Source organism: Phodopus roborovskii, unplaced genomic scaffold (genome assembly GCF_943737965.1).
Source record: "Phodopus roborovskii unplaced genomic scaffold, PHOROB, whole genome shotgun sequence".
Taxonomy (NCBI): Eukaryota; Metazoa; Chordata; class Mammalia; order Rodentia; family Cricetidae; genus Phodopus; species Phodopus roborovskii.
The window spans coordinates 28,313,467-28,327,312 of record NW_026126433.1 but is presented as its reverse complement, the minus strand read 5'-3'; the positions used below and the strand labels follow the sequence as shown (position 1 = coordinate 28,327,312).

Below are 13,846 nucleotides of genomic sequence, written 5' to 3'. Positions count from 1 at the left end.
AGAAGAACAGAGCTTCTTGGCTTTCTGACTTAGTTCCACTAAAGGCTTGTTTGGCTACACTGTTACTGAACATCCAAGCCTTTCTTGGCCAGGGCCCTCCCGGAGTGTGCTTTACAAGTGTGCAGCACCATGTATATGGCCCAGCATTTCACAAGGATGCAGGTGTGGTGGAGAAATGCCACAATTCACAACTCCTGAATTCTAGCCTCAGCTCTGCCACTAACTGCTCCAAGATGATGGACTAATGACAACCATCCTCTCCAGTTTCTTTCTGTACAGAAAAGGACACAAAGAATGTTTGAAACCAGGAAGAAGTCCTTGGGAAACACACTATCTACTCTTAACCATACCTGAAGTTCCAATACAGAGTGAGGCTGATTCACTCACTTGCCTAGGTTCTTCTAGTGCTTCTGGTTAGGAGTGAACACCGGCGGTTACCATTCATGGAGTGCTCAGGGTACACCAGGCACCTAGCTGCCTTTCTATAATCATCATCTATTGGCACTGCTGCATCCACTAGGTGTAGGAACATTTCTAACTGAAACCTTAAAATGCTTCCAGAAGCTAGTGTCCCCTATGACGACCTTATACAGAGGCCACCCTAAAAATGACCCAATCAGTTTCTCACATGATAGATCACAGCTTGGTGTGCCATGTTCAATTCATCTTTAAACATATCAACACATCTTTTTAAGGGCCCATTTTAAGGTCTCTCTCTTTTTTGAACATCATGATGGGAATCATCTGAAAATGTGAAATATAATTGTAACCAAATTTTTAAAAAAAAAGCTTCCTGTAAAACATGATTAGGATATATTCAAATCAAAAGACAGCATTTAAAGGTGGGGAATCCAACTGAAACCACAGACTTGTATATGAAAATAATGAAGCTGTGGCAAGATATGCATAGATGAAAACTTCTGGGGCTGCTGTCTGCTTTGTCTTCAGGCTGCACATAAGTTACATTTTTAGTTTCTAAGAGCAGTTTCCTCTGCTTTAGATTCAAACCTTTAGATTTGCTGAAATTTTTTTTTTTTTTTAAGCTGGTCCCTTGCAGATAGATAATTAAAAAAAAAAAAAAAAAAAAAAAAAAAAAAAAAAAACCTAAATAACTCTATCATAGCAAGTTGACAGTGGCACTGTGACCTGAGGCCTTGATCCCTGAAAGCTACACGATTCCTGCATCATTTGGTGTGTGAGTCAGTGCTACTCACGACAGTATTGAGAAAAAGGTCAGTTCAATTCATGGATTTTGTGATGGCCCACTTTGAGCAGGACAAAGTTTGTGCTGCCCTCAGTGAGAATTGGCCCCCTGTGACTGAGGAAAATAGGGAGCTGAGATACTCAGTAGTGTTCCTCCAAGCCTGGCTTCAGAACTCTGAAGGGAAAACAAACAAACAAACAAACAAACAAACAAACAAACACAAGACCCAACCCTGAAAACAACAACCATTTCTTACAACATCCTATTATGGCAGGGATAAACTTTAAAAGCAGCATTAATAATGGCATCAAACCCTAGCTTTCTCTTCCCTCCTACACAAGGGTGCCGAACTGCTCAAACAGATTCAAGTTTATAGGTGTATTTGATGGTGAACAAGGGGGAAATTCTCTCCCAACTACTACAAGGACATTAACCTGACCCCTAACTGCCCAGACTGCAGCTGTGGGGACACCTTAACACCTGTAGGAGTTGTTTCCTCCATTCCAGACCACCTCTAACCCTGAGCTTTCTCTGGAGCAGCAGGGATAAGTATCCAAATTTCTTTTCTTTCTAATGAAAACTAAATTTCTTCCCAGGTCAAAGATGCCCAATGTAAACTGAAACAGTTTCCCCTTAGGTTCTGGCCCGATTACTATTAAACACAGCAGTTCAAAAGTTTCTTATTTCTGATGCAGCAGAGAGAATAAAAAGTGACCCAATGTACCAACACTAAGTAAAAAGCCCTCCAGAGAGGCTCTCAAAAGGAGCTGCACATTAGCCTACAAAACACTCTTGAGAATGTGGGCTATTGCTACCAATTAATAGATCAAAAGATGGGGCGGCAACTTGACAGTGAATCGATGACAGTCAGGAAGAAAACACTGCTCAGTGCTGAATTCCCATCTTCCTACATTAATACTCTTGGAAGGGGAAGAGAAAAAAAAAAAAACAAGATATTTTGCACTGGGTTCTCTTTGGGGAATGACGGGTGTTCACAAATTTAAAAAACAACAACAACAAAAAACAAAACTGGAATTAGACCCAGCACCAAAACCATCAACAATATGTAGCCTACTAAGTTTCTATTCCATGTTAGCCCATTAGCTTTTATAACTGTAATTAGGGAAGGAAGATGCCTATTTTTCAAAGGCAAAACCTATTTGCAGGTTAAACCTTTAGCTTTCAGAGTCTAATTGGTACTCCCTGAAAATACCCACTCCTTCTATAATGCACTCTTAAAATAAAGGTGAAAGGACAAAATAAATAAACTGTATCCCTAACACAAACTCCACCATGTGCAACAAGGGGGTGGCATGTTATGTGACAGAGAAAAGAACATGACAATTCCGTAGAGGCAAGCCCTTAGTGAAAAGACCTTCTCCACTGTCCACCCAGGTTAGTGTGGTGTAATGAGGTGAGGAAAGGTGCAAGTAGCCATGGATCAAGCAAGCTTCTCTTCCCAGTCTCAGGCTTCTGGGCCCAGCCAGTTTCAAAAAGGTACTGTGTTTCCTTGGTATTTTAATTAATAATAATAAGAAGAAGAATATACATAGCTGTTCAAGGGGCCATTGTATCAGTATTCGGGCATAGAAGGTCTCTCCTATGAGAACATATAGTGACCACTATTTTCAATATTAATGCTGGGTAATGCCCTGAATGCTGCTAGAAATAAAGGAAGACAGCCTGCCCAGCAAGGGACAGAGAACCACTAAGAAGCCCCCGTATGTCATGGTTTATAGATAGCCACCAAGAAGCAGTATGTGGATACTGGTCCATTAGGAAGTAACACGCTGGAAGAGTGGGAGAGGTGACTGCTAATCACTACAAGGTTTTGGAAGCGTCAATCTGACTAAGTGTCCCTCAAATTCTGTACTTCCTGCATCAACTAACATACCCACGGCAAACAGGATCAAAGCAGATGGAAAGGGCCACATTTCCCAGCTGAATATTCTAGCAATCTAATTTGCAGTTCTTGCTACAGCAGCAATGACCAACAGCTACTTGCGGGAGCCTTGAGTGAACATCTGCTTCATCCCTCAGTTTGCTTTCTCCTGCATGGTGAACTGAAGCCCAATCACCCCAGGACCTGTAAGTTGAGGCCCGCTTCATGATGCAGAACAACTGATTTTTTTATGATCTATACATGATGCTCCCTTACTTTCCAGTGCACTTTCCAACTCTGTCCACACTGCCCTGTTCCACCAAACTGCCCTATATTTATTTACGGGATTTCCTTTTTGCTATTTTGAGATGAACCTGTAAACGTGAGAATTCAGGGATCTGAGGTACTTCACATGGACACACTCAAGTATCAGTCTTTCACTTTTTAAAAAACAACACAGGAAAACGAGTCCCTTTCCCTCTCCCCTCAGATATGTGTGCATTTCCCACCAGGCTGACAATGGCTACCTCTGCACCACATCACTAATTTCCTGTACACATGACAATAAGTTATTGAGGACAGGGTTTGTCCCAGGCACACCAGCAGCTGTGGAAGATACCTGCAGCTCCTGTAGGCTAAGTTCCAGTTTGCTCACAGCCTCTCGGAAGGCAAATTTGTTGCGAGTCTGAGGGATGCAGTCCACGTACCCTGAGCAGTAGTCAAGCAGCTGGTGCCCAGTGTCTACCAGTTGGCTATTGGGCACAGGTTCCGTGATTGCACTGGACAGTAGATCAGCACACTCCAGCAGGGCCTCTTTGCTGATTTTGTCAGCTGAGATTTTCTCAGCTGCCTGTTTGGTTTTTCTCAGGGCCACCTTAGTACCTGCTGTGCCATTGGCCATTTTGGCTGGTGAGATGGAAGATGTGGGCAAAGGCACTTGAGGTGGAGGCATCACTGGCCTCCCAGGTTTCCCACTATTGGGCACTGGCCCTGGAGCTGCCTTTTTTCCTCCCTCCTGGGTTTCTGGAGTGGGCTGTCCTGCAGGTGGGGCAGTCGGCTCTTCCTCGGGGTCTGAGCATGTGGACGGATGCTGCAGTATTCTCATCACTGGGGGTGGGGGTGGGGCACACTTTGGTTTTACCCGTCGGGGTCGGTCCTTGTCTCCAGAGGATGTGACCTGATGCTCAGATAAGAGCTTGAATTTATTCCCCTGAGAGTCTGTGCCAATGAGCTGCACGTCAGCTGGAGTGTGTTTCAGAGTGGGTGAGATAAGGACTGGCACTTTGTGGTTGTGGGTGGTTGGGAGGACAGCTACGGCCTTGGCTGGGGAAGACCAGCCGGGCTGCTCTCCATCCTCTGGGACTCCAGCGACTCCAAGTCGCGTCCCACCATTCCTTTCCTTGCCTTTGGGGGCAGCTGCCACTCCAGCCACCCCTACCCCTGGAGAGTCACTCTCTGTGATGGCTGGATCAGGGGCTCTCAGGGGAAGAGCTGTGGCTCCTCTGGGCAATAGTTTGGCTTTTGGTCTCTCCCTGGCTGGAGCAGCACCTTCCTCAGATTTTTTTGGAAGCATGTCATTAGCCCTGTCCACATTCTCTTCTGGTTGAGAAGAGGTGGACACTGTCCTTTCCAGCTGGAGTTTGGACCTCTGGCAGTTCCTGGGAAGGGTCATTGCCATCCTATCCTGCTCTGGAAGCCCTGAGGACATGGAAGATGTAGAGTTTGACCTTGGAAAAGGCTTGGAAGTGTCATCACTGGCTGTGGGTTTACCTGCTCGTAAGCCCAGTGTCTTTTTGATTAAGCGAGGTGTAAAGAAGCCTGTGATGCCAGACCACCCACCCCCAGCAGGGCCACTGCCCTCACCCCCACCACTGTCATCATTACAGAGGTTCCTCTGTGCAAAGCTCCCCCCATAGCACTTGGCTGGCACCAGATTCGACTCTTGCTGGCTGGGAGCGAAAGAGAACCCATCAGCATGCTGTAGAGAAGCAACAGATGAGAAGTTACCCGTGAGTTCATATTTCTTGTGGGGCTGGTTCTCCATTTCTCGAAAGGAGCTGCTGCGCTTAGGGGGCGTGGGGGCATTTCTCTTTTTCATGAAGGAGCTGAAGAAGCCTCCCTTCCTATCCCTGGTGAAGCATGTCTCTTTGGCATCTTCTAAGAGGCTGCTAGGTGACTTATCTCTTTGCTTTCGCGGCAGAGCTGGGGACCCACTGGAGGCCTGTGCACTTCTAATGAAGCCTGCTGAGAAATGACCAACCAATAACAGGAAAGACAAAAAGTGAGCCAGTTAGCATTTATTAAACACCAAATGTTGGCATTACGTAAGAAATTAACAAATACACTATTTCAGTGACGAGTGTTCGTTCACCTGTGATGTGGATATTAACAGTAACACTTGCTGTTCATTCTGTATTCATCCCTTCTCTACAATACAGATGTACCTATCATCACCCACCTGGATAACTACCTAGGAGCCAGAGGATGAGAAAACAGAGCTGGTAGCAGGCTATATGTTGTGTGTGTATATATATATATATATATATATATATATATATATGTTGTATATATATATATATACACAACATATATGCCTTGGGCAGGGCAGGGCCAAGGCCCAGAAGCATCATAGCTCCTAGTTCTTCAGGCATACACTTTCTGCTCTGACCCCTACCTGGTGCTGAACTGGAGGCCAGGCTCTCAGAGGCATCGAGGCCACCATCTACATTCTCTTTGTTGTCCCCCTGCTTCTTCAGGGTCCGAGTCTTGGAAGGAAGCAGAGGTAAGCGAGGCAGGTATGGGACCACAGATGACGAGGAGGCAGCTCTCCCAAGCTCCTCAGCTACCTCTGTAAGAAAGACAAAGTCTGGTAAAAAAGACAATCTTAAGATAGAGACCTGTACATACAACTGAAAAAGAAAACAGGAGAGCAGAATACTGAAGTACATAAATGTAGAGGGGTGAACAGTCTGTGCTATGGCCTCAGTTGCTCAGAAGGCTGAGGCTGGAGGAGACCAACCTGGGCAAACAGCAAGATAGATGTCATCTTGAAGATAAAAAATAAGTATAATTGCATATAATGACATCAGAGGATGTATGTACAGAAGCTCTTACATGTGGAGGACAGAAGCCAAGGCCAGGTGTCTTCCCCAGCTGCTTCCCACCTTACTTTTTGAGAGAGAGAGAGAGAGAGAGAGAGAGAGAGAGAGAGAGAGAGAGAGAGAGAGAGAGAGAGTGTGTGTGTGTGTGTGTGTGTGTGTGTGTGTGTGTCCCGTCTCTCCCCAGTCCAGAACTCACTGTTTTAGATAGCCAGTGATCTTCCTAGCTCCATCTCCCACAGGAAATATGTGTGCTATCGTGCCCAGCTTTGCATGTGGATGACAGGGAACTGAATTCAGGTCCTCTGATCTGAATGCCAAACACCTTACTAATGAACTGCCTCCTAGCCCCACACATATGCTTACGTACCACTTCTTTTACTCAACATTATTCCTACAGATTTACATGTTATTACATGTGGCAGGATCTTTTTCTCATTGCACAGTAGTATTCTGATGTGTGGTACAACCAAAACTCACTTGTCTTCCTACTGATGGTTATTTAGGATGTTTCCATTTTCAGCTACTATGAATATGTTACCAGGAACAACCTGATACATATATGTTAGTTCACAAGGCCATGTACATCTAATTGATATAAACAGGTCATGGGGTACACACTTATTGATCTTCTATCAAGTTCTGACCAATATAATAACCATAACAACTTATGCCCACATTGCTAGTGTGTAAATACTCTCTGGTTACCTACTTGGCATGCCTGCAAAAATTGGATGCTGTCATTCTTAAGTATATGTAACTTTAATTTTGCTCATGCAAAAATTGGATGCTGTCATTCTAAAGTATATGTAACTTTAATTTTGCTCATGCAAAAATTGGATGCTGTCATTCTAAAGTATATGTAACTTTAATTTTGCTCATTCTGGTAGGCATGTCATGGGAATCTCATGGTTTAATCTGTACTTCCTGCTGGTGAAAACTGTTGCTCATAGCTTCACATGCTTACTGGGCCCAGTGGGCATTTGGAGAACCTCACTTACTAAGTGCTGTTCAGATGCTGAATAAAGGGGACACAGGTTTTAGGTTACAGTTTTCACTAAAAAGGAGAGTAATATAATTGATTCCATCTCATCATGCAAGTGAAACAAATCAGTACATTCTCTCTCTCTCTGTCTCTCTCTCTCTGTCTCTCTCTCTCTCTCTCTAACACATACACACACACATACACCAACTACGACAGGAAAAGCAAAAAATCTGATTCTTTTGAACTGGGGATGTCACTCAGGTGGTAGGGTACCTGTCCCACATGCATGAAACCTTGGGTTCAAGCCCAAGTACGAAAATTAAAAAACAAACAAACAAACAAAAAATTAATGAAAACACCCCCTCCAAACAAAACCTGATTATCAAAATAGTGTTCACTCAGTGGGTCACCCTTGGCTGACCCATGTCATGAATTTTGTGGCTTTTTTTTAAAAAACTTATTTATTATGTATAGAGTGTTCTGCCTACATGTATGCCTGCAGGCCAGAGGAGGGCACCAGATCTCATTACAGATGGCTGTGAGCCACCATGTGGTTGCTGGGAATTGAACTCAGGACCCATTAATGATCTTGTACTCTGGGCCATCTCTCCAACCCCAAAAAGGTGTTTTGTTTTGTTTTGTTTTGTTTTGTAGACAAGAGTCTCACTATGTAGTCCTGGCTGGCCTTGAATTCACAGAGATCCACTTGCCTCTGCCTCCCAAGTGCCATGAAAATCCAGCTGAGGTTCATGGCTTTTACTGGGGCAAAAATATACGCTTTATTCTTAAACAAAAATCAAACACAACCAATTAAATTGTTAACATTTGTTAACACTCAATACATTACATTACAGTTACCTGGTGTGTGTGTGTGTCTGTGTGTGTGTGATGATAACTTGAGGGAAGCATGAAGATATTTTTAGTATACATCAACTGCACTTCTGTTCCCCTTTTCTTCTTCTTCTTATTATTATTATTTTTTTTTTGGTTGTGAGCCTAGCCTTTAACGGCTGAGCCATCTCTCCAGCCCTGTTTCCCTTTTCTTACCTCATGTGATAAATCACTAGAGGAAGACAAAATCCAATTCTCTTCATTTCTTCTAACATTTTAAAACTTGGAATTAAAAGATTAATTCTACCCAATTATAAAGGGAAGGAAAAGTCTGTATAAAATTTCAGAACTGTATCAGTGTCTTACAGATAAATGAAACTAAAAATTCTATATTCTTAGCTCTCCAAGAACAAGGTCTCACTCCATATCACATAAGGCAGGTTATTAACTTTACTAGTCTCATGATGTTGCTTAGGCTTGCCTTGAACTTGAGATCTTCCAGTCTTGGCCTTTTGAGTGCTGAAATAACTGCTGTGCCACCACACACACTACTTATCCTTGACTTTGGGTACATTATATGAGTACCACACACAAACGCAAGCACCTTTCTCCACCCTGTATGTGTCCCATATACCCTTTTCTTCTCTTCCTTTTTTTTTTTTTTTTTTGGCGAGGCAGGGTTTCTCTGTATTGCTTTGGAGGCTGTCCTGGAACTAGCTCTGCAGAGCAGGCTGGCCTCTTGAATTCACAGAGATCCATCTGCCTCAGCCTTTGCCTCTCAAGTGCACCACCAATGCCTGGCTCATATACCCTTTTCTTGAGTAAAAAAATTGTAATTGTATTTTTATTGATAGCCTAATGCATTTAAGGGTATAATTTAAGTATTCAGTTATATGGTTATACAACCAACAATCCACTCGATGCTTAAGTTGTTCCAACTTTTTCAGTGTTATAAGCTATACTCAGATGTCACATTTGTCTAGATAAATCTTGGTTATACTTGATATATTTCTAGAAATGGAAATTTGTGATATTGACTGGGGAGGTCTGGGTCTTGTCTTAGATGTGGTTTATAATTAAAGATTTATTTTAATTATGTACATATGTGTGTGCATACATAAGTGCAGGTCCGTACAGAAGCCAAAAGAGAGCAGTGGATCTCAGTCTTCCTGATGCCATAACCTTTACCACAACATTTTATTTGCTACTTTACAACTGTAATTCTGCTACTGTCATGAATCATAACATAAATATCTGATATGTGACCCCTGTGAAAAGGTCATTCAACAACCCCAAAGGGTGGAGCCCATAGGTTGAAAACCACTGCTCTAGAGTCAGAATTACAGGTATTGTGACTCACCCCAAGCAGCTACTGAGAAGTAAATTCTTGTTATGGACCTCTGTAAGAGTAGTGTCTGACTGCTGAGCCATCTTTCCAGCCCCTAGAATATTTGCTGGGTTTTTTTTTTTTTTTTTGGGGGGGGGGGGGGGGGATAGGGTTTCTCTGTAGCTTTGGTGACTGTCCTCTAATTCACAGAAATTCGCCTGCCTCTGCCTCCTGAGTGCTGTGCCACCACTGCCCAGCCCCTAGAATATTTTTGCACTTATTTTAAATCTTCCTTATATTGTTATGAACTACTGAAATTATTGATTTTCTTTGTAGAAACTGAGAAAATTTCAAATCAAAATATAATTTCAGTATGAAATATGTATATAGTAAACCCATAACTCCCGAGCAGTGGAGGTACACACCTTTAATCCCAGCACTCAGGAGGCAAAGAGGCAGGCAGATCTCTGTGAGTTCCAGGCCAGCATGGTCTACAGAGTGAGTTCCAGGACAACCAGGGATACAGAGTGAAACCCTGTCTCGAAAAAACAAATAAAAATACAGAACTACACAGGTATAAAAAAGCAGTAACACAAAATAATAAAGGTCAAAAGTCAGCTTTAAACAGTTAAAAACTGTAAGAACTGCCCATTTTTGAAATGACCATCACTGCCCTGCAACTGACCACTAGTAGTCAACTCCCTGCTCCAAGGCTTACCTTCGGAGATGCTGGAGTCATGAAACATTGTTTCAAAAGCTTGATGGGTCTCAGCAAAAGAGGGCCGGTCAGCAGGGCTCCACTTCCAGCCTGCAACAGAAGAGAACTTACAGCCTCCTTGATAGAGTGAGTCATGCCCAGCAGCACACCAGCAACAGGGTTCACACACCATGGTGTGTGCACCTATTAGAGAACAGCATATGCACTGTGGGATGTGTAGCTACTTCTGGGTTCCAGTCTTGAATGCCTATTCCTTGGTACTGGTACTATTTAGCCTTGGTGCCCATTCCAACTACTACAAAAATGAGGAAAAGTTGGGGAGAATGTTTAGAAAATGCAAAGTTTTCCTCTATTAAAAAAGTGACTAAGGGGCTGGTAAGATGGCTCAGTGCTCACCACCAAGCCTGACAACCTGAGTTCAATCCCTGCATTCCACATGATGGAATCAGAGAACTTACTTATAGAAATTCCCTCTTGACTCCTACGCTAACACTGCAGCACACACACATGCACACACACATACATACATATACACACACACGCACGCCCCACAATAAATGTAATTTAAAAAAATAACTGGCTAGACACGGTAGCACACACCTCTAATCCCAACACTGAGGAGGCAGAGTCAGGCAGATCTCTATGAGATCAAGGCCAGTCTGTTGGACACAGTGAGTTCCAGGCCAGCTGGGGCTTCATGATGAGACAATGTCTTAAAAAAACAAACAACAAAAACATAGCCAGGTTCTTAAAAAATTGAGTGTATAAATCCAGATTAATAGAGGTCACACTTGATAAAGGTGAGCATGAGACAAAAATGCTCAATGAGAAAATAATATGGTTAAAAAAAAAAAACAAAAAACCACAGTAATATGTGAACACAAGCACACTTTGACTTCTCACATTCCTAAGTTTGAATCCTCAAGCAGTCTGATGCTTTTGTTCACATTCATAAGAGATTACTTTTTGGTTTTTAATGTGTGTAGTAAATGTGTGGGAGTGTGCACTTAGATGCCCACGTGTGAGGTACTCAGAAGCCAGAGAAAAACATCTTTCTCTACTGTTCTAAGCTTTACTGCCTTGATGTAGGGTCTCTCAAGTTTGCCACTTCAGCTAAGTGATACTGGCTGGCCAGTGAGCTCCAGAGACTTCTTGAAATCTCTACGGCTGGGGTTACAGGCATGTGCAGTAAAGACAAGCGTTTTACATGGTTACTAGGGATTTGAACTCAAGTCCTCATGCTTGTAAAGGAAGTATTCTTACACTGAGCTACCTCCTAGCCCATTCGACGTTACTTTAACAATCACAATATTTAGTAACCATTCACATTTATCAGAAAGTAGACATCCTCCTTACACATTATACAAACTCAATTTCTCATTGTCTTTTAAATAGACACTTTTTTTTTTTTTTTTTTTTTTTGAGAAATTGCTCCACATTTGGGCCACAAACAACTATTCTTAGTATTCTAATAAGATTCAATGGTACAAAATGCACCTTGCCAACTGGCCCTGTCAATGACAAGCTCTGTAACTGTTAATGAGACTAGATCCAGTCTAACAAGACTGAGAGCAGAAATGGTACGGATTTCATTAACCATCCTGTTGCTGGTTCTTTTTCAAAGCTCAAACATGCAAAAATACTTACATGCTCTCATAAGTTCATACACTTTAGGGGGGCATCCCTCAGGCTGTTCCATTCGATATCCTTTTTCCAGTAGGTCATAGACTTGAGACAGGTCAATACCTGGATATGGCGACATCCCATATGTAGCAATTTCCCACAATAGTACTCCAAAAGCTGTGTAAAGGGATTAAAGAATATATTTCTAATGGCCCAAATTCCAAATTTCTATACTAATTTGGCTTACTGAGTCTCTCTAGTTACTCATTCTACTTCTCAGGGTGGTAGAAATTAGATCCAGGACAAGGACAAATTCTAGATGAAACATTATCAAACCTTCCTTATAGACAGCATTCCTATGACAGAATTCGGGAAACGAGCAGAACCTCACACAAAAAACAGGAAGTGACCGGGTATTGGTGGCTCACAACTTTAATCTCAGCACTCAGGAGGCAGAGGCAGGCAGATTCTCTGAGAGTTTGAGGCCAGCCTGATTTACAGAGCAAGTTCCAGGACAGCCTCCAAAGCTAGGGAAACCCTGTCTCAAAAAAAAAAACCAAAAAACCTTTTGGGGTTGGAGAGATGGTCCAGAGTATAAGGGCATTAATGGTTCCTGAGTTCAATTCCTAGCAACCACATGGTGGCTCACAATCATTTGTAATGAGATCTGGTGCCCTCTTCTGGCCTGCAGGGATACAGAGCACTATATACATAAATAAGTCTTAAAAAAAAAAAAAAAAAAAAAAAAAAAAGAAAAAAAAAGAAAGAAAAAAGAAAAAGAAAAAAAGCTCTGAAGAACTAAGGGAATTAACTGGGCATGGTGGCACATGCCTATGGCCCTCATCAACAGGCTGAGTCTTAAGAACTGCCCCACGTTTTGGCCTAGACTATAGTGGATACCAGGCCAGTCATGGCCAATAAATAAAACACATGTAAGAAGTTGTATCAACCTTACCCCAGACGTCAGATTTAATTGAAAAGGTATTGTAGGCCAGACTCTCAGGTGCTGTCCATTTAATAGGGAATTTGGCTCCAGCATGAGCAGTGTAGGTATCTCCAGTCATCAGTCTACTTAAACCAAAGTCAGCCACTTTGACCACATGGTTTTCTCCCACAAGGCAGTTCCGTGCAGCAAGATCTCTATGGGAAAGAGAACCCTGTGTTACTCCAGCTGATGATGGAAAGACATGTGTGAACACGCTAGTCTTGGCTCTTCATGCTATAGGTAGAGTTGATAAGGACATGCTAACTAACACTAATACTTTATGATAATCGTCAACACGGAAACTCAATAATTTCTACCATTCACTCAGTACCCACAAGGAGGCAGAATAAAGATGCTGGACACAATGAATCCCTTTTTAAGTATAATGGGATAGATTTCAAGGGGAGCAACAGACCCCTCCCTGAAGACTTTAAAACACTTTCCTGAGACAGAATGGTACTTCAAAAATGTGGCCACTAGGTGGAGCAAACGGATCTTGGATGTAGTATTGAGCAAAACGGCTTTCTGTAACAGAGACTGTATTCTGTAACAGAGACTGTAACAGAGACTTTCTCTGTGATATGTTCTGCACCTATCCCCTTCCCATTCACGTTCACGTCAGGCAAGACAGCTCTGTGGTTAGTCATAGACAATGGGCAGGGTTACACACCTGTGGATAAAATTCTTCTTCTCCAAATACTCCATGGCAGAAGAGATCTGAGTGGCCATGTAAAGTAGAACAACCGCTGTCACCTCCTCGCGGTTGCATTCCCGGAGATAATCGAGCAGATTCCCATACGGCATGTATTCTGTCACAATGTAGAATGGCGGCTCCAGGGTACACACACCTGACCAAGAACAACTGACAATCTTCACCACATTTTATCAAATAAATACAACAAAAAACTTAAAAGCAGGCTGGTAAGACTCTGTTTGCCATGCTGCCCTCTGCAACTTCACAGACCTTTTCAGCATTCAGCACCTGCCTGTAAAATAAAGCATTCTCTCTCTCTCTCTCTCTCTCTCTCTCTCTCTCTCTCTCTCTCTCTCTCTCTCTCTCTCTCTCTCTCTCTCTCTCTAATTATGGGACTAAAGGTGTGCATGGCAAACCCAACAGCCCCTTCAACTGTGTGCAAACCATGTTATTAAAAGTAACATAACTTAGCTGGGCATTGGTGGCACACGCCTTTAAT

General features: G+C 42.8%; 1 protein-coding gene across 10 annotated transcripts in view; it reads right to left on the bottom strand.

Moving 5' to 3' along the window:
- Positions 1-3,386: 3,386 nt before the first annotated feature.
- The window catches only part of Abl2 (ABL proto-oncogene 2, non-receptor tyrosine kinase), an 87,676-nt gene continuing 77,216 nt past the window's right edge, over positions 3,387-13,846 (bottom strand). For 3 of the 10 annotated variants that reach the window (XM_051186019.1, XM_051186022.1, XM_051186021.1), the window contains 7 exons: positions 13,324-13,501; positions 12,624-12,808; positions 11,693-11,845; positions 10,046-10,135; positions 5,761-5,934; positions 5,094-5,327; positions 3,387-4,784 (listed from right to left, as the gene is read on the bottom strand). In XM_051186019.1, coding sequence (XP_051041976.1) covers positions 3,610-4,784; positions 5,094-5,327; positions 5,761-5,934; positions 10,046-10,135; positions 11,693-11,845; positions 12,624-12,808; positions 13,324-13,501 — 2,189 coding nt within the window. In that variant the 3' untranslated portion in view covers positions 3,387-3,609. Of the gene's footprint in view, positions 5,331-5,760; positions 5,935-10,045; positions 10,136-11,692; positions 11,846-12,623; positions 12,809-13,323; positions 13,502-13,846 lie in introns of all 10 variants that reach the window. The other 7 variants (XM_051186012.1, XM_051186016.1, XM_051186014.1 and 4 more) reach the window with 3 other exon arrangements.